The sequence below is a fragment of the Pagrus pagrus genome (assembly GCF_965226575.1).
Source record: "Pagrus pagrus genome assembly, chromosome: 11".
Taxonomy (NCBI): Eukaryota; Metazoa; Chordata; class Actinopteri; order Spariformes; family Sparidae; genus Pagrus; species Pagrus pagrus.
The window spans coordinates 7,783,822-7,805,360 of NC_140195.1; the positions used below are offsets into that span (position 1 = coordinate 7,783,822).

The 21,539-nt window shown below is 40.7% G+C and overlaps 1 protein-coding gene across 2 annotated transcripts in view; it reads right to left on the bottom strand.

The window, feature by feature from the left end:
• The window catches only part of LOC311265316 (prickle-like protein 2), a 45,438-nt gene that overhangs the window by 4,634 nt on the left and 19,265 nt on the right, over positions 1-21,539 (bottom strand). For both annotated transcript variants that reach the window (XM_084366844.1, XM_084366845.1), the window contains exons 2-8: positions 8,605-8,789; positions 4,057-4,170; positions 3,757-3,894; positions 3,105-3,308; positions 1,744-1,930; positions 915-1,069; positions 10-811 (exon numbers count right to left, since the gene is read on the bottom strand). In XM_084366844.1, coding sequence (XP_084222970.1) covers positions 10-811; positions 915-1,069; positions 1,744-1,930; positions 3,105-3,308; positions 3,757-3,894; positions 4,057-4,170; positions 8,605-8,736 — 1,732 coding nt within the window. In that variant the 5' untranslated portion in view covers positions 8,737-8,789. The remainder of the gene's footprint in view (positions 1-9; positions 812-914; positions 1,070-1,743; positions 1,931-3,104; positions 3,309-3,756; positions 3,895-4,056; positions 4,171-8,604; positions 8,790-21,539) is intronic.

Genomic DNA, 21,539 nt, shown 5'->3' on the forward strand with positions numbered 1-21,539 from the left:
TCACTGTACCTGTAGCATTGGACATAGTGAGGGAGTCAATGGATCCACGAGGAGTCTGTTCCAGAGGGGTGAGGGGCTCATTGAAGCTCATGGCACTGAGGGGGTTCCTCCTGGTCAGCGGGGGTCTGCCATCTCTCTGGAATCCATGCAGGCTGATGCTCCTCTTGTCAGAGAAACCCTGGTTCTGGCTGGACATCTCATTGAAGCTCATCTGAGTGCGCAGCTTGTTGGGCCTGAACTCATCCTGGCTGTGGTGGGTCCAGTTCTCATTGAAGGAGTGGCCCCTCAGAGCAGCCATAGGGGTCCTCTTGGCGTTGCCTTGCTCCTTCCCCCAGGAATCAGGCCTCTTCACTGGGTTGGCAGGAGTCTGAGCTGGAGGATGAGCATTTGCGTTGGGATTGTAGCCCTGCCTGAGGTTACACTGACCCAGCATATGTATAGGTGCCGGTGTGGGGGAGGGCTCCAGCTGGGGGCCCTCATAGGCACCAGGGACGTAGGGGTCATCCCGGCTCATCCACACCTGGTTAAGGCTCGGGGCACGGCTCGGAGTACGGCTTGGCGTGCGGTTAGGTGTCCTGCTCGGGGTCTGGCTTGATGAGAGGCTTAGGCGGTCCATCTGAACAGAGAGGGATTCACCTTCAGCAGACAGACGGTCAGGCATGGGTGGAGGAGCTGCCTGGCGGGCCTCGGCACTCCGCCGCTCCTGCTCAGCATTCCTGCGCTCCTTCTTCCCAATCTTGGTGCTGTGGCGAGATTCACGGGAACGGGCGCTTTGAAAGGCTGAGTCGGAGGAGTCAGACTCATCTGGATCCTGATTGAACAGTTTGGTACAATTATTAGCGTTAATGTATGTCATGTATGTTTTTTCAACAATATAATTCAATTATGTTGTATTCATATTTTTGGTTACCGACCTGCCCAGCGCTGCAGGACCGTGAGCAGAAGATCTGCCCCTGCTTTGGCAGGAAGGGGCGGCCCAGCAGGGAGCGCTTGCAACGGGCACAGCAAAAACATTCCTCAGTTGCGTGCCAGTGCTGCCCATCATACGTCATCTGACCCTGGTCAATACCTTTGGTAAGATGTGAAAAAGTAAATTTTATACGGTGACATAACAGAAACAAGTTTATTAGTTAATACACAAGGGATCTAGCTTCAACTTCTTCAAAATGGTAATCTGATGGCAGCGATTTCTAACACTACTGTGAAAATGTTATTCTACAAAGTGTGTGCGGCTAATGAACACAGCCCACAGTCTGATTTTACCCATTATCCAGGAGATTAAGCTCATTTTTGTCAAATATGCCGCTTAGTGCTAAGAGGATTAAGAAATACTGTAAAACAGAAGTTTTTTTTTTCTCCTGAAGGAAAACATTTGTGATTTTATGACCATACATGATCACTCGATTTGTTAGATAGCACAAAGGCATTTCACCAACCCCGCTCCCCAGCTAGAGAAAGTAATCATCTTTCACAGCTCCCATATGGATACAACATGGGAGCATCCTCTGAAACACACTCTTTCACTGTTACTGGGGCTTGGCATTATAATAACCATCCACCTCTCCACAGCTGTGGCACACAAGGCTCACAGCAATGATAACACCCACACTTACAATAAATGGCTGTTAGACGTTTCTTTGATGCCGGTGTAAGAAAAAATATGTCCATGTGTTTTGGTAACAGTTCATACATATCAGAGGACTTAAAGCAGCAATAAAAAAAAAGCCCACAGGAAAAGTGTACCTATGTGTTCTCCACATGCGTCGCAGTACTCTGCGTAAAGGGACTCGAAGCAGTTGCAGCAGTGTGGCCGTCCGTCCTTCATGATGTAGCGCTGGCCGCCAAGGGCGGTCTCGCACTCGTAGCAGCAGAAGTGCTTCATGTGCCAGTGCCTGCCTTCTGCTTCAGTGCATTCATCAGCAAATATGATCTGTATGACCCAGACATGACATTAATCAGTGGGGATAATCTACACAGAGATTCCATTGAGTTGAATCAAGTTCACAAGTTGATGTAAAATGACCATCAAACCTTTCATCTGCATTTTTGTAGCCAATAAAGCTATTCGATCACGAACAGGCCAATAATATCCCATATACATACTCTGAGTAACGTTTGAGAAGAATACTTTGTACTTTTGCTTAAGTATTATTTTAATACCAGTCGTTTTTTTCTTTGTAACTGAGTAACATTTCAGTAAGGTAACTGTACTCGTACTTGATTACAGATTTTAAGTACTCTTTCCACCACTGATGGACGGCGGTTCTTAACCTTGTCTCTCTATGACCCCTTCAAAATAAAGCAAAGTCGTCTGGCAACCCTCGTCACACGTTGCATTTGACGGTAAGTTGTTTGCAATTCCACTAAAGTGACTGATTATTATTTAATTAGAGAAATCGATTAGAGAAAGGTATATTTTGTAGAGCAGAATCGTTTTTCTCTTAACTCTTATCTTAATCACCTACAACCCCTCTGATTTATCTCGGCGGGGTATTGGTCCACCAAGAGGTTGGGAATCACTGCCTTATGTCATTTAAAGAAAAGAAAAACATTTAGTTTACAATTAGTCAAATAACACTGATGATCTAGACATCCTTCTGAAATTTCTTTTATGACCTTCAAAGCCGATGTTGCTTATTTTCAAATTTAACCAAAGTTAGTGTTATCGCACAAAAAAAAGAGTCCCTACCTTCACTATCCTTCCATATCAACAGCCGGCATAAATCTTTTATCAGTTAATCATGTGAAAGTCAAATCAGCCGTACGGAAGAATTTTTGCGTTCAAGAAAATCAAACATTGTGTATCAAATAAAAATCCACCTATGATGAATAAAATTGATGCCTGGACTGTTTCATTTTAATCTTCTTAAAGGAAAACAAACGTTACTCCGCTTCAATTATTGAGCACGCTGTGGGTTATTATTATTGCTCGCAGGCCGTCTTGCCACATATCACTGTTAGAAAACAAGCAGACTTTGTGAGGCATGGCAAGAATACTGAGACATCTTTTCTCTCCAGACCAGTTTCACCCACATCCAAGTCTCCGAGCTATGAACCATTGAGCCATTTCCAACCCAAAGGGCTCTAGGCCCAGACAAGCGCACCTCATCACAGGCACAGCAGCGGGGTTTCAGCCTCTCGGCATGGTGCCGGCCACAGTAGATCTTGCCATCCTGGTAGAAGTAGATGAGATCCACCAACAGCTCCTCGCACATGCCACAGACAAAGCAATGAGGGTGCCAGCATTTTCCGTGACCCGCCCTCGCAGCAAAAACCACAATGTCCCCACCGTTTATTTGACCACCACACTGTAGGAGAGGAGAGTAAAAAGGAAGAGAGCGAAGGAGAGGAAACGAAAAGGAGATGAGATGAGAGGAGAAGAGAGGGATGGAAATGGAAAGGAAAAGAAAGAGAAAGAAGAGGAAGAAAAAAGATTAATACAAACTATAAGATGTGGAGAGGGCGAGTGAGAAAATAATAGAAATAACTATTATCTTTTCAAGATTGAAATGTTTTCTGCTTTTTAATCTGTTTCATCTATCTGATGAAACATCAAAAAGAAGCCCAGGCAGGCAAAACCAAGAAAACGATAAAAAAAACATGGGTTGAAATATACACATAGAATTTAAAATGAAATTTCTTTAGACAGTAAAAAGCCTCTACACTTGTTGGATTAACCCTTGATATCTACAATGAGTGAAATCGAGGGGGAAAAAAAGGGAGAAGGAAGGAAGGAAGGCTCGTTATTGGTTTTACCTTATCACAAATGGCCCCGGTTACGTTGAGAGGGAAAGGACGGACGCTGCCTCGTCCCAGGTTGTCCTTCTTCCGTTGGTTGCTGAACAGCTTGAGCTCTCGCTTCTCCTCCTCATCCAACACGTTACAGTAACGCACCTGAACAGAAGTCATAAAAACAAAGATACAGTGAGTTGAGTTAAATTCATCTAATATAGCACATTTCACAGAGCAAGGTGCTTAACATGTCAAATAAATTAATACATCAGACCATCAAAACAGCAAGAAACTGTTCACGTGTTTGAGAAAATTTGGCGTCACCTCATTGTCATGTGGTGGCAGCTGGTGAAGCAGTTGTTTGATGCGATATTGCTCTCCAGGGCTGTTTATATAGGGGACCTTCTCCTCTGGTAAGGAGTTATAATACTGATGCACCTGAAACAAACAACATCAAACATACAGTTCAGATACCGCCTTAGAGTAACATATGTTTCAAGCTCTTTGATGCTTATATTATGGAATATTCAACTACCCAGGACGGTAATCATGGCTTTCATGGCTGGAAAATCGCATCAAAATTAAAAAATCTTCATGTCTTGTACATCTTTCTATGCAAATTTCCCTAAAATTCAGTTTAGTATTTTTGGAAACTTTAAGATTTTGATGAGAATTTAAGTGTTTTTTCTGCAAAAAAACACTTTTTTGTCTGAACAACATCCAGTTGCAGGGATGATCTTTTTTATTTTATATCTTTTGATATTTATGTTTTTCCTCTTTAGGGAAAAGAGCTGAAATGTTATCACCATTTTTTTTCTTTTTTTTTTTCTCTTGCCACTTGATTGAAGGTTTATTCAATATTAACCCTCCTGTTTAGCTCTGCTTTTGGTCTCCACCAGTCCTGAGATAAATAGCTGTCTCCTTAGCTGCTAAATGCTTAGCTGCCACTGTGCTAGTTGCTATCTTTGTCTGTCTGCCATTTGATGGTGGACTTGAAGTGTAAGGTAGGTTTATTAAAGGGGCAATTTGTAAAAATTTTAGTTGAAAACTAAACAACTAAAATTATCAACAGAATGACAAGAAATAGCAGTTTTGACATTATGATGTCTGTGTACTGTGTTGCAGAGATGTCTACTGAAGTTAGCATGCTAACCAGCTAGCCCTGGCCTGTTCTGATCCATAGCCAGTGGTGGATACACTAACACTCCCTTGGTTTTTAAATTTTGATTACAACCACTTTAAGTGTGAGTCGACAGTGGTAGCTGAGTCATTATGTGTTCATTTTGCTGAATTAAAAGTCTTTTATTAATTCGACGTGACAAACTCTCTCGATTAGTCTGAAATTACTTTCAAATGCATTTATCATGGTCTTCATGCCAACAGAATCTGTTTTTGTTTTTGCCCTCTATCATCACTGCCCTTGAAAATTTGTGTGTGGGATTCAACGTGTATGGCACAATAAGCTCTGTGCTGCTGCTGCACACACAACCTTGAGCAGGATCAGGTTCTTTAATTTTCCAACAGCTAATATTCGCAGTGCTTGTAGGAAAGCCTCAGTTACTCATACCGGTATTGCAATTAGAATTCATGATGCAGTACTTTTGTGTTTGCATGATAGCAGGTGAAATAGGGGAAACCTTGATTTTAGAAGTAAACACTTAACGGATGGAAAGCAATCTTGTCACTTGTCTCTGCAGCAAAACACCCCTTTGACATAAAGCGGTCTAGTGTTCAGCGCAGTGTAAAGATCTATTTTGCTGAAGTTGTTGTGATCCAATTTACATAATCAGTGGGGTGAAGAGTTGGATGGAAAGGCGGTGCGTCTTTGAGTGCTGCCCCACAGATTCTCCATAACCAACTTGCTTGTTTATTCAACATTGTGAAAGGTGAAACTGAACCTTGTGCCAGTTCTGTAAGTCGGGGTAATCTAAGGTGAGGAACTTTTCTCCAGAATCTGCCCCTTCAGATGAGGAGAGCTTGGAAGGAGAGGCAACAGGTAACCTTAAAAGCTACAAGTATATCGCTGAATATTCATTCTCATGCTTAATTTTTTCTTTCTTGCCCGTCAGGCTGCAAGAACACTTCAACTGTGACACTTTCCTTAATTGCTCCATGCTCAAACATGGGAAACTAATGTGTGGCTGCAACTAATAATTGATTAATGCTGAGAGTGAAAATGAACGCAAAACGAGGTGGTTACATTTTTGTTATTTTTGCTTAGAAAATGCTTTGACAAATAATCAAGTTAAAAGATTTTGACGCATAATTTAATGTTAATTGACTAATCGTTTCATTAGCTAATAATTTCAGCTCTGTTTCAATTCATGCTTAACACTGTTGTCTCAAGCTCTTAAAATAACTTTTAAAAGATACATATTGGTATCTCAGGATAAAGAGAAAAAGTGTCTTTTGTGTTGCAATGATTATTTTTATATTTTTTAAAGTATAGTTGACACCGTATAGAAACCATCATTAACAATTGGGGAATAAATAGTTTATCAAACATTAGTTAATAGTTATTTCACTCCATGAAAACAATTAAATCAGTTGCAACTTTATAATGGCCATTAAACGACACAGTTTTTATTTTTTAAGTATTATAAACATCAGTTGCAACGTTACAATAAACAATGCCTAAAAAATGGATAATAACTCCTTGTTTGTTAACATTGAAATAACAGTTAACTAAAATTGAATTAACTATAAATTTACCATTTATCAATTATGGTTATTTCAAAGCGTTACCTATGAATACAGTAAGCATCTGATGGTTGAAGACAGTTTTGTCAGAGGCACCACAGTAATGTAGATTTTATCAACAATTTGGGGAATTAAACATTTTAAGAAGCAAGTCCTGACACAACTTAACCTTATTTTCACAAAGAAACGATGACGAAACTGAGCATTTTCAGTTCTGATAGCTCAATGAACTGTGCTACATGAACTGAGAGGCACATTAATGGCGTTGTTTGGCGAGAATAATCAGTGTGTTAAAAAAAGCAACAAGCAGCTGAAATGGCCTGCACCCCCTGTTGGATGAGAGAGGCTGCAGCCTCTTTCAGGATCCTGTCAAGATGGCTGACTGGAGAAAATGACTGTTATCAACCCAGCTCTGTCATCTGTTAACAGTACTGTAGGAGGCCTGTTGCATCAGAGTGCTGCCCTTATTAAATGAAGACAGTTTGTTGATACTCAAAACAGTTGAGCAGGACTGTGTTTATCTTATGTCAGAACTGATGAAAACAACGGCAGCACAGTTGATTGCATAAGCTCGGCCATGCATGCAATTAAAAGGCATTTAAACTGCAAATGAGTCCAAACAGGGAATTGTGAAACCTGCACGCATAAACACATTGCCACACATTTTCAATTAGATTCATCCAAACATTCACTGACGCAAATTACTTCCATTCCTCTGGGTTTAAATTTAGGGATACACAAAAATACAGGACAAATTGAGGCTAAGCATAACCAAAGACTCCACTAAACGGTAAAATTATGATACGTTTACAATTCAAAACTGACATATTTCTCTCATTTTAGAAAACAACATCAACATGATTTCTATATTTGAAAGGTTACAGTCTGAATTTTTCCCCCAAATAGGCAGAAGCTCTGTATTTGCCTCTATTATTGATCTATAGGAGTTTGAACACACTGAATTGATTTATTTCTCTCGCCTGAATTTGTTAATGCAAAAGTAAGCCTGCAGATGTCCTATAATTGCCCCAATTAGCTGGAAAACACAATGGGTCCACGTCCTATAGTCTTACACGGTCCAAGTTCAATTTCAATAACAAAATCACTAAAAAATAAACCTTTAACACATGTTTTCCTAATTAAATACCCAGGAGCCCGGGGGAAAAAATGCCCTTTTGTGACTGCAAAATACTCCTGTTTGAGAGTAACAGGAGCATTAAACTCATTATAGTTCTTTATTTCTTTATTTACACATACTATGTGCATATAAAACAGTCAAAACAAGTGCTTAGGTGGAAAAACTGCCTATACAAAGAGAAAATTGCAGAAAATGACAAAGACTTGCATCATTTCCAAGCTTAGAGCTTTAAAACACATTTAAATGATATATTCACAGATTTGAAATCTCATTGGTGACATGATGCATCAATCGTCCAGGGGTTGGCATGTAAGTGGCTCAGGAGAAAGAGGATGGAGAGTACGTCTCCTGTCAATGAAATCACTCGTTGGCTGCTGTAGGCCACAGGGCGGGCATATAAGCTCATAACTTGTCAAATGAGGGCAAATGGTAACAGGTTTCAAACTAAATATATAAAGGCTTGATTTATTTATTATAATATTTTGATAACAAAGTAATCCAGACAATATTTTCCTATTTCACTCACTCTTTGCTTCACATCTGTTCATCACTCAGTGTAATCAGCTAATGACTCCGTGGTTCCTTTTCGTGATTTTGGTTATGGCTGTCATTCTGTCTGTCTGCAAACTTGGTTTTTACACAGTGTCAGCTGTAACACTGACAGCTGAAAAATGTCCTTACAATTATTCTTCCATGAAGCGCCTGACAGCTAAGTCTCAGTGATTTGTATCTCATCCCTGCCCTTCCCTTTTCCCCTCCTCCAACCCCACAAGACTAAAACCCCATGAAGGAGATTTAAAAACAATAATGATCCATTTTCTTGTTTTCAGATCAGTGAATTTTCCATCTCAGGATTATTAGGAAAGAGCCACAGATGCTTTATCGTCTGAATAATTAAATTCTTCTGACCGATCCGGTTCAATTTGATTCAGTCTGGCTAAGCATTAGCTGATGAAACACTAAGGAGCCATGAGAAAGGGGTGTGCAGGTTGAATATCTGTGACTTAAAAGGGAAGGTTCTTGAGCTTGCGTACCTGCTCAGGACTGAGGCCGGGGGGAACCCAGACGTATTCTTCCAGTGCACATCCAGAGTCATCATCAGAGGTGGAGTTCCTCTGGAAGTCGTACATCAGCTTGGTGATGGTCTTTTCCATCTCCAGAGACATGGCTGTCACAACATGCTCCTCTACACGAACCGCTTCAGTGGACACAGGTATTCCTGTTGACGAAACATGCAGGAGAGTGAGGAAGGAGGCGGAAAAGGAAGAGTCAGGTAAAAAAAAGAGAGATGGTGAGAGATTGAGAAACATGAAAAATCTGAGAGACCGCAAAGTCTTAGTAGTCTTCTTATTAGTATTCCAGGCTATAGGTGTGGTGTACAGATTTAGATTCTGCAGTGGTAAACATCATGCGCACTGAAGGAGGCTATAGAAAAAATTAGTGTTGTGAACCATACTTTTCCTTCTCGCTCTCACATATTCACAGGAGTAAGAAACATCAATGGTCTTTGTGTTTAAAATGCATTCAAGGTATATCTGGACAAGGCTGAGGGGTGCCCAAACTTTCTCCCCTCGGAAGGCATCCTAAAGGTGGACCACTGGCAAAAGCAAACATCAGTTGTATGGTATTGTTAAGATGTATCTATACACTAATATCAGGCAAAACAATGGTGAAAAATAGGTTTGTCGGTATTCTTAATGGGATTTTACAGTTTGGAATTGCCCAGAAAATTATGAAAAGTGACTCATCCTGCACTCAGGTGGCGATACTAAATTTTCAGCAAATTAACACTTAATTCATTTTTATGACACTGCCATGATGTATAAGACGAAATATGCTGCCATAATTAAGAATTACTGCACAAAAGACACAACTTTTGACTTTGAATAAGACCCTAACTTATAGCTATTCACTGATTTGGGTGAAACTGGATCATATTTTCTGATGTCTGCTGGATAGATAGCTTTACTTGTTGCTAAAGTAACCAACCACAAGCCAAGTTAACCCAAGAAACACCTTTGCACCAGGCCCCGGAGGGTACCACTCAGCCTTGCTTTCACTCTGGAATGGTGAAAAATTCCCCTGTGGCCCAAAAAGCATTTTCTCCATAGACCGCCTTTATAAAAGAGATGTGTGTGAAGCTTTTTGACAGAACACGAATGAACTGCAAACACGGTTGCTTATGACTCTTTCTATTATGTATTTTTGATCCAGGAGGTTTTATATTTGTAAAGCTTTCATCAAGCTGAGAAAAGTGATTGAAAACTCAAGGGGTGGGCCAGCGGGAGAAACTCTATTGCCCATTCAATGGGCCGCATAACCAGCAAGGAAAGCCGGACAACGTTTTTTGGCGTATGCGCTAGGTGATCAATTCTCATTGGTTTGAATGGGCGCCATCGTCCTGTCTGGTATCTAGTTCTTCTATATAAATCTATCCTTCAGACCAGGGGCTGTAGACGCTCTCTGGGAATGACGGAGGTCAGTTACAGCACCGTGGGTATACACGTTTTCTGATGGATTGACACTGATTGGCAGCTTTGTTGCTTAAGTAACCGGTACCTGCTGCTAATGTAGTTGCAGTTAGACAGTTAGCGCGTCCTATTGCTGACAAACCCGGCAAGGAAACCTCCTCGGCACCGTCTTGCCTCCATCTTCTCAGAGGCTGTTGTTCCGTCACTGACTGGACAAAACAACTTGACATTTGTCACATCAGTGGCACTAGAGTAAATGTCAAGGTGCCCTTCAGTTAATAGGATTAATCCTCTGGACACCACGAACGTCCATCAAATAGCAGTCGAGATATTTCACTCCGGATCAAAGTGGTAGAACGACTGATGTACCGACATTGTCAGATCTGTCAAGTGCATTCATATAACTATATATATATTAAATAAAAGAGATGTAGCCCTACATAATATCGCTCTAACAATGCAGTCCCAAGACATCATTACCAACAGATACTGCTGCATTTTGTATTCATTGCCTTATTTGAAAGTATGGATTAGAGATCAATTTAGTCTTCTCCTCCTTCTTCCAGTCTGAGATGGGAACAGCTGCACACATTACTGACACATGAATAATTAACAGCACTAGGTATCGCCTCCACCACTAAAGTATGAAAATGAAATGCAAACTAATTTTACAGGCAACTCGAATATCTAGTGAGCCAGCAACGAGAGCAAGAACGAGTTCTGTTTACATCTAATGGCTTGTTATGCTGAAAGCTGATGAGTGGAAAGATATTAGAGTCAGTTAGTTTGAAATGGAAGAAAACAAACATGGTTTTCTAACAATGTCAGAACCTAATCTGAAAAACCCATGGTGATTATTGAACTTGCTGAGGTTGCTGTAACGTAATCACAGAGTATAATGTGATCAGTGTAAACACGCCAGCACAGAATAGTGAGACATCAGATGAGCTGTTTTTTTCTCTATCTGTAGGTCATGTATCAAGGTCAGAGCTGACAAAAACAACAGCATGATGGTCAGAGAGAAACTGTGAACCGGCCCTGACATTTCTCATCCAAAATGATTTTCTACCAAACCATCAGACGGGTCCTTTCAGGCAGTTTTAGAGAGCAACACCATTTCCCAGAGACCAGAAATCAGAGAAAAACAGAGCTTAAGCAGTGGCCAAGGAACAGCAGACATTTCCACAGACTGAGCCAGTGAGTCAGCCTCCATCCAAGCAGAGCTGAGTACTGTTTATCTCTCTAAGATGGGTGCTGCTGATTTCTTTGTGAAGAGAGATTACAGGTATGTAACCTTGAGCCTCTAGCCTGGCCTGAGGCTGTTCTTCATTAGTGTACGGAGGCTGGGTGAGAGAGAGTGGGCCTGCTTAAAAAAAACCTGCAGCCTGTTGCACCAGGTAGACGTCAGTTCTTATGCTGGCGATATGACATCAGATCAGTGAGCTGCTCGAGAACGAACACTGAAACAAAATATAATGTTTATTAAATAATTTAGTAATCATGCTTGTAACATGAGAATATTGATATTAGAGGTAGAAATTATGAATCATTTTGCTGATTTGTATTCTCCTCAGAAATACTTTGACATTTTGGGGATTACCCTTATTCCCCTTCTTGCCGAGAGCTACACGAGATGATTGATACCACTCACTTACCTTGTGAAGCAGACGGATACGTGATCCTGTGATCTCGCAAATCAATCTCGCCAGACTTCAAGCTATGCTCCTGTGGCCGAACACACAGCGGTTGAACCAATCAGCATCCTACGAGGAACTACTGACAGCTACGACTGTAGTTTGATAAGATGTGACAACCCGCAAGGGGAGCAACTGTTCGTTTGAAAGCAACGATTGCAGCACCTCAAGAGGTTAGCGTAGCTGCTGTTGCGTCAGTTATATCAGAACTGGAGAGTATATTTCATTAAAATGAGAGCAAATAACGCCACTGAAGGCTGTTCTCGATGGAAGGGATGTTTTCGTTCTCCTCTTGACTGGCTTTGGTAAGAGTTTGATTTACAAACTGACTCTGCTGGTAGCATTACTGCTTCTGATTGATATACGGTGATTGGCAGATGGTCCATCCAATCACCTGCCAAGTATTTCTTGGAAGGGCCTGCCCTATTTCCAAACAGCTTCTAGCAGCACCTTTCCAGATATTTCTGCATGTCAAACCATCTGGCATGTCACATCTGTATGTTGTATGACACAGCCAGCAGCTGGTTAGTTAAGCTTAATCATGAAGACTGGTCATTAACTAAATTGCTGTTATTCATTTTTACCTCCACCGTGAAGGTTATGTTTTCACCTGTGTTGGTTTGTCAGCAGAATTGCAAAAAAACTGAAGAGCAGATTTCCATGAAACTTGGATGGAGGATGGGTCTCGGCCCAGGAAAGACCCCCTTAACTTTTGGTGGGATCTGGATAAAAGGACATATCCAGGAAGTTTTATTCACTTTCTTTAACGTTGCGAAACAGGGCATTATTTTATTTTATTTTATTTTATCCATTTTTACTTTTTTTTTTCTTATATTTTAGAGAATAATTCATGGATATTGATGAAAAAAACAACATATTTTGGTTGCTGGTATCTATGAGTGAGTACAACTTGATGTGAATCCAAATAAAAATCTGGATTTAGCAGATTTCAATGTGTTTTATTTGATATTGGATTAGGCTTGATTTAATTAAAAGGGGCTTTGGCGGAGGTATGCACTTTACTGAGTGCCGTTCTCGTTAAGCTGTGTTATCATATCACTGCTTTCTGACGGTCTTCAGTTCAGTCTGCTGCTGGTGGTTCATACTACTCAGTTCAGTTCAAAATTAGATCTAAAAAAGCACTGTTTTTAATGATTGTTTCTGTGTCTGGATGGTGTCAGAAGAGAGACAGGCTGGGTTTAGTTTGGCTAAAACTGAACGCTTGGGGAAACACAGCTAGCTTTCTTTCAAAATAGGAGATCTACTTCGGCTCCAAAATTGCCTTATTTACATGTTGTATCCTGTATGCTAACAAGCCAGCCACAAACTACACAAATATCAACTGAGTTTTGTTCAGATATATGCAAGTGTACAAAGCTGGCAAATTCACTATGACAGGACTTTGAAGAGGCTGCTCATGTCCACTGGCGCAGCTGTTGTTCATTTAGAAATGGCTCCGCTCCGTATTCAAACTGCTCGTTAAGCTACAGTTTCTTGTTTTCTATGTTAACAAGTGTTAAAACACAGAAGATTAAAACGTGTACTTACGACAGATGCTGGCGGAGCAAGGTGGGTTTATTTCTGCTCCTGACCACAGAGATGATCTCACCCTCTAACTCCAGGTAAATCAAGTTTAATGAAGGCCTGTAACCAAAATGTGACATTTCTAATTGGCCCTTTTCACAGGAGACATTTTGACATGTCATACCATGGAAAAACCACAGGTGTAACGAATTACATTAATGACGGCTGGGGCCTTGATATTTGTGCATGCTGGCTCAGTGACATGGCTTACCGGGGCACCTAAATGAAACAGAGCCATGATTAATGTTGTGAGTTAGAGTCAAAATGTCTGCTGTGTCTGTAGACAGTGTGCAGGAGTCCACTATCTTCTTCTCACTAAGCCAGGTTTTATATCATGTGTAATATGTGAACAATCAAGTAGCCAATTGGTTGCTGTCGAAAAATAAGTTAGACTAATCCTTTTTCTCTCAGCCCAGTATTAGTAAAAACTCTGGTGAAGCATGTGACATTCATATTGCACGTACACATTGTTAGATGGAGGGAATGACAGCGTCACTGTGTTGCACCAGTGCTTCGATTAATGGTCCCTTCACACCCCACTTATTAAGATGTACTCCAAGTCTCTACTGTGCATTCTCAAACAAAGACGCAGCCTTGGTGTCAAACAGTTTCAATGTAGTGAGTCGTCATCTTTACACCCCAACTTTTTGACTGAATGCACATTCAGCTGGTACAGAAGGCTGCTGATGAGTGTGTGACTTTTTGACGTAATACACACTTGACTGGTTAGTCATAACACACTCCTCTGTTCTTCCCCAGCAACACAAGGAGAGAGGAGAAGCGAGTTGTGAACTTCTGTTTCCTGGAGGAGGCACGCTTTCGGGTTTTCATGCTTCAGAAAGAAGCGGTAATACATTTGGAAAGAAGAAGAGTTTATTTTGTGATTTGTTTGCTATCCTGGACGTTAACCAGTTGTTAATTGCAGCTGCATTAACATGTTTTGAGCTGAACTCTGATGACTGATGATCGATTATAGATAATTACAGTAAATCATGTAGAACAATTAGTTATTTCCCTTTAATCCATGGTAGTATTATTTGATATGAGCTGATTATAGAACATTGTGCTGTGTTGACGTTGATCATTCAATTTCTAAATGTGAGATGTTGAAAAAGCCCACCAAAGGTGCATTCAGAGATGGTTTGGTGTATCTGTGAACAGCTGTGACAGGATTAGGATCCATGTAATTAACAGTGTGAAAAGGTCTACAGCAGATACAGCCGGGACCTAGAGATTGCTCGTCCTCCAATCAATACACTTTCAACCAGATAGGAGGAACTAATCAGTGAAATCACCAGGAAGAGTTAAAGGCTGGGAAAAAGAAAAGCTGCTGACCTTCCGCTGAACATGTAGTCTACAATCATTACAAAAATCTGTCTGGACTTTCCCCCAGTTCTTATTCAGTATTTGACCTTTAGACCGCAATGACATCCTAATTATCATCAATTATTCCCGTGCCTCTTTGTGGCTCACATTCACTGAATAGCTCAGAAATATTCAACATTTGGAGGAAGAAATCATCTCGCCTTTGATGACTTCAAGTGTCTTTTTCAAATTGCGACGGTGATGTGTGGACAAATGATAAACTCTCTCTGTGGGGTCACACTGGAGGCAGGAATGATTGCATCAGAATTATTACAGTAAAATACGAATGTTGTCGGAACTGAGCAGACACAAGTCTTCACTGTATGTTAAAATAAGTATTAGTGTGCAGTGAATTTTTATATGTATTTTTTTCACATTCATTTTATTTGAAGTTACAATTTTACTTCTCTGTATGCCTTTTTCGAGTCACACTTTTTCACACCTGCTTTAGTAATGTAAGCATCTGGTTTCCATGCCAACAAATAATGCAATAATACACTATATCATAATGTGTTATAATGTTAAATTGTCTTACAAGGTAGACTTAATGTGCCTTTTTTGTCAGTGGTGAACAGAAAAGACCCTTTAATGTCAAAGTGAGAGTGGCTTTGACCCAATTAACTGTATTCAGTCTGGAGCCTCTTCAGAGTTGTTATAGGTCTCTTGGTGGCCTCCATCACCAGTGTCATGGTTACACATTCTGCTCTAGGTAGATTTCAATTTTCTTGATGATTGATTTCTGTGTATTAAAAGTAATGCTCAGTAATTTATCCATCCCCTGAGCTTTTTTATGTTTTGACACAATACTGACTCACCAAAAGTTTGATCTTCCGTTCAGAAATAATCTCCATCTGTACTGACCTGTAAACGCATATCATATGCTGAAAAAGAGGGGAGGGGAAAATTTTAAGACTTACTTTTACTCATTCTTTACCTAAATTACTTCTGCTTTCATTACATATGTTACAGGAACGAGGCCAGTACCGTGGCAACACATCATTTCTCTTAAGAACAGCAAAAATGAAGAGGCAGTAAAATGGGCCTGCTCCTCACAGAATCCACACAGAATATTTTCAATTTCTGTTCATGTCTTTTTAAATATAGGCAATGACATGTTGACGGAGGTTCTCAGTCATCCAGGTCATGGTAATTCTAAGTGCTGCATCGTAGGCAACCGGACTTGTTTCAGTTACTTGAAGACGTTTCACCTCTCATCCAATCAGTTCTGGCAAAAACATCCATTCCGTCAATTTAGGCCTACCATCCCAAATACTCAACAGTATCACCGGAGTTCACATTTGCCCGTGATGCTACATACACTGATAAGACCTAATTAGGAAGCGAACGTGGGCGTCCGCGTCATCGTTTCCAAACATCTCTGTTTCTGCCCGAGTTTCTGAATCTCAAGTGGAGAAGGAGTTTTCCCTGAAGGTCTGTGTTCTGTGACCTAGAATGCCATTTAAATGTGTATGAAAGGCCAAAAATACACTGAAAAAAAGCAAAGGGTTTAGGAAACGCCTGTGTATGTGTCGACACTGGACAGGGCCCCAAACTCCAAGAATTATGTTGCTGCTAAAATCAATGTGCTGCACCAGCGATGATTACAGTGCGTCCTATTAAAGGAGATGAAACATTTATTTTGTATTTTATATCTGTAACTCATTAAGATCACCTTGCAGAGATCTGTTTTCACGTCAACATTAAAGGTATGTATCTGTTGATCAGTGTCAAAACAGCCACATTATATCTACTTTTTTAAACTAAAAACACAACAAATTTCAAACGGAGTGAATGCTTTTTTTTCTTTTATGAGGCACTGAATATATAATCTGCTTGCAGAGAATCTCACTTTGAGATAATTGTTGTCAAATAACCACAGTCAAAACACAGGTTTCGTTTGGGAATACAGAGTTTGTAATTATTCGACACGGATCATTACTTTAACCAGGTACAGGGACTAGTATACGGAGGAGATATCATCCAAACTGTATCTCGGTGAGGCAGCATGCAGCTAACTGTAGGTCAGTTGGAAAAAACTCTGCAAGTTGCCGTGGCAACCGATTGGTGTGCAAAGTCTTGAACACCACCCATTTACTATAGTGTCCGAAAAATTGTGTGATTTTATCGATTTTGCAATAAAGTACAAACAGAAAGACACCTGATATATGTTTTCATGTCCTTGGGAGACATTAATCTTTCAGTGTTCTTCTTCTCACACACTATGGTACAGTTATATAATGGACGATGCACTGTATGCCTGTGGGCATAGCGTGTTTTACGCATCACAAACCATCGCTGAATCTGAATTTATTTTTTTTTCTCCATGATTTGCATCTCTTTTAGTTAGATCCAATTAGCAGTGTCTTAATTTACACATAAATTAACTGAGATTAATCAACATCTCTGAGCCAGAGGAGAGAAGATCTTGGGTAATTGGGTAATTTTCAGAACAAAGAGGAGAGGCTTTGCGTGTAAAATTCACAACAGCTCCGATTTCAGCGAGAGAAAATAGTCCTGAATACATACGCTATCTGGAGACAGAAGGAGAGAGAGAAAAAAAACATCGAGAAACAATAGATAGAGGGCTGTAGACGCAGTGCTAAGAGCATCGCTTTTCCTTTTTCACGTGTCATGCCTCACCCACCTCCCTCCTTCCTCCTCCCATCCTCATGTGCCTCTGACAGGCTCTGTGTGGGTGTGCATGAGAGAAAGAGAAGGAGAGGGAGTGATGGAGAGAAAAAGCTCTTATTTATGTAAAAGCTGACATGAGAGGAGGTGCTCGGATGAAGCACAGAGCCTGACCAAGGCTCTGTTAACTCTTCACAGTGACAGCAAAACCAGTCAAAATCTACAGACTCTCTGTGACATCGATAATAACACAAATCCGACTTCTAATCCCGTTATCCATTACCACTATACAGTAGGTCTGCAGTCAACTGGTTGTTAAATTACCAGGCTCTCTATATTTACAGATTCCCCCTTTAGAACAACACAGAAATGGAGAGACAGCAGTCACGGACATTTCATACAAACAAGATCAACTTGTGCTTTGAATCCAATCATTAAATTGGACTAAACATTAGAGGCTTCAATTAAAAAGACTGGTGATGAGTTTTAAATTGAACATGCTCACTCCTGCGTCCCCTTTAACACACAAAAGCCGAACAAAAGAGGATACTAATCATCTCAACAGGTTCTTGGTTGTCAGCTAATCTCGTTGCTGTATGTAGGCAATTATTTCACTGTAAACAAACACTGTGTGGAATTATGATTCCAACACACGGCGATTAATCATCCTTTGTCTGTTGTGGACTGCAGTAATGTGGCAACAAACAACCGTGCAGGACTTGTGAATACTGTTAAAATACTAACCCCTGTTCACCATATGTATGAAACTGAAATCAGATGCAGCACATTCAAGATCGCATGTTTGCTCCTCGCTGCTGATAATGGCAGCAATTTACCACTTCCAACAGCGTCAGCAAAGCTAGAGCACAGTGGAGAGTTTTAACAAGTGCATTTTCTACTTCCTCTGCCTTTATGCTCCTTATGTTAAAGAAGAGGTTTAGTTTGCCTTCAGGCACCCTCTGCAAAACAATTCAATAATATTCCTCTGGGAGACTGCGAACAGACAAATACATAATATACATAAAGGTCGATCATTGAGAAAATTGAAATGCAAATGTTTTCGGTGAATAAAAAGACTGAGGAAGTGGACGTTTGGTATCTCGTCACTTATTTTCCCATGTGTCTTTAGCCAGGCCCCATTCATTTATTCAGTTATTTAACAGACACTGCTAGACAATAAAATGATCCACAGATACCAAGAGATGAGTCAAAATCCAAAACTGAGAGTACATAAAAACAACAACAATACAGAACGGATGATAAAGAGGCTTACCTTCTCCAATATTTGTTTCTTAAAGCAACATTATGTAGAAATTGACATTTTTTTGCAATTTGGCGCCCCCCACAGTTTCTGAGTACAACACCACTGTTGTAACAATTTGCTAGGTGTGATGTAGGTGCTAACTACAAATAAAACTCATTATTGTTATAACAATGTAATGTCTGAAAACTCTTTCTTGAAGTAAACATGTATGTAACGCTGTGATCCCACCCAGCAGAAACAAGTGATAGATGGGCGGGGACACCATTCACCCTATTACAAGACACTGTACCACGTGAAGCTGTTATTTTAGAGTAAAACAGTTACATAATGTTGCTTTAAAGTTGTTATCCTCCTAGTTTAGACCTGCTTCTCCCTGCGCTCTTTCAGTCTTGTGTCACAAATATTTTTATCATTCTTCGAGCTCTTCTCATGGTGATTATCCACCTAAGACTTTCACTGCAACAAAAAAAACAAAAAACCTTGGAGTTGTTTTGAAGTGGAACAAGAGGATTTGGATGTTCACCACATTATAGTTCTGCTTTTACAAAACAAAAACGGGGTTTTTAAAACGATACGCTTCGTTTTCATCAACTGATATTGTTGATACTCCCATCCCTGCACTGTGAAACTAATTTGCTGGCTCATCTCGTTCCTCACTTACATAATCGACTGATATAATCAATTTTACAGGACAACAGATGGATGAAATCTGGCTTCCTTCTCTTCACCTCGATTAGTTTCCTGATGCTTTCAACTGCCTCCGCGAGTGCAGTTATGATCGACATTTCTGGGCTGAGTGTGTTCTGTAACACTCCAGGACACAAACAGAAATGTGACAAATCTTGAGGTTAAAAAAAAAAATATTCCTGTTAAAATTTGATGTCCTTTTCACAAATATTTAAATGTGTTTATCACAGATTCACAGTGGCACAACAAAGCACCTTGTCCAGGACTGAAACAGTGACCTACTGCTCCACTAACGCTGTTGTGTGAGCCTCCCGACTGGACTTACAACAGCCCAAAATGTCAACCCTTGGCCTCTCTCCCCTCCCCTGTTGAACTCACAGCAATCTGTCATTAATAATAAAGGGTTATAGACTCACATACACGATAGGCTGCCTACTCACACCCAGCCTGCCCCCTGATGATGAGGGGAATTATTACACGCAGCAGGGAGGGAGTGTGCCAGAGTAACCTTCTACACAGGATAATGGCACGGGAGTTGGTCGCCATGGAGTCAGGCTGGTTGAGTAAATACAGTCACCCTCGCCCCAACTCTGATATGCGCCCGTGTAATGAAAGGGAAAAACTCAATAACAGCACGGCAACCGAGCAAGAGGCTCCACAGGAAATGTGTTATTCGTTTATCTAAATGTAGGAATACAGATGCACGAGATGACTGAGTAGTTTGTGTGTGTCTGAGGGTGTGTGTGTGTGTTGGTGTGTTTGGGAGATAGAGAAGAAGTTATCACTGAGAGGAAGGATTGGAAATTCTTTTTAAAGCGATCTTTCAAGCAAGTTCGGTGTCCTTCATTCCTCCATCTTGTTTCTTAATCTTAATGCGCGCAGAGGGGGAGGTGTGTGTATGTGTGTGTTAGTGTGTTCAATGGTTCTCTGAGGTCTGCGTGGAAAATCATTATCAAGGACACTCATAGAAAGAGCCAAAAACGCCGTCAGATCTGATCTCCTGCTAGCAGCTAGAAATTAACAAGGTTCTGAGTCTAATGACAGAGCCGTTCATTAGCTGATCGGGTTCTGATCTGCTTGTCAATACGCCATCAAATCCACAGTTGTGTAACCCTTCATTTCAACAACAAACAGCTCTCTTGTTGCGCTAATCAGCTCATAATCCAGTTATGAGGATTAAATTCTTACTGCAGCTTATTTGGATCAAGACTAACAAGAAATTAATTGAAAGGGGTTGACCCTTTAGGAATACGGCTCCACAGTTCAGCTGGCAGAACAGACTGAGAAAAGCTCAGAGTGGGTGACAATACTTGGTGGTGATATAATTGGGAACATAGCACACACTCCAATTGGCCATCCGCATTACTCACGCCTTGTTGTCATCAGAAGCTGGAAGGACATAATTTTCATGTGCCGAAGCTGCGGATCCCAAAAGTACAGGCGAATAAACCGAAATGCTTTAATCAAACAAATTAAAGCACATAGAGACCCGAGCACACACACATGCACACGCAATCTGCAGTTCATGTCCCTGATGTGCTAATTGCTGGAGGTGTGTTCCTGAAATCCAAAGTAGGACTCTCTTACCTACAGATGCACAAAATTTCACAAGGACCTGAAAAGCTGTAATTAAAGGGTGACACATTTCTGCTCCTCTCCCACTGTGTGTGGGATGGCCTGAAATAGAATTGCAGGGTTTCAACAGGCGAAGCGCACTCTACACCGCTGCACAGGCACCATCCTGAGTCTCAGCAAGAAACGGATACCGCCTGTGTTCATGAGCCCCCCGTCATTATTGTAATTTTACAATAAATGATCTGTTCTGACAGAAAGGTGTGATCAGGTGCGATGGCTGGGAGTGGCTGTAGAGCGCTTACATGCAGGGTTTTTTTAAACGTGGGCAAACCCGTTAAAAAAAGGGGATTGATATTCACACACAGCGGCCATTTTCCTCTGAAGTCACTCTCAGGGTGGGAAGTTGGAATGCTGAGATAATATCATGCAGCTGTGTTCAGCAAATCATTTAACCATGGGGAATATAAAACATTTTCCACTTCCCCATTGATCAGAAACTGAAAAAAATGATGGAAAGTGAAAATCTGGATGGACACATTTCAAGCTAAACAAAACATTTGACAGTCCATTAGCTAATGTTAGCATTCAACTACTTCTGAGCAAACATTACCATTTGAATACATCCACAATTTATCCAAGATGTGCGTTGATATTTCAGAATTAATTTACGCCTTTCCTCTCGTATTGTGTAAACTATGAAA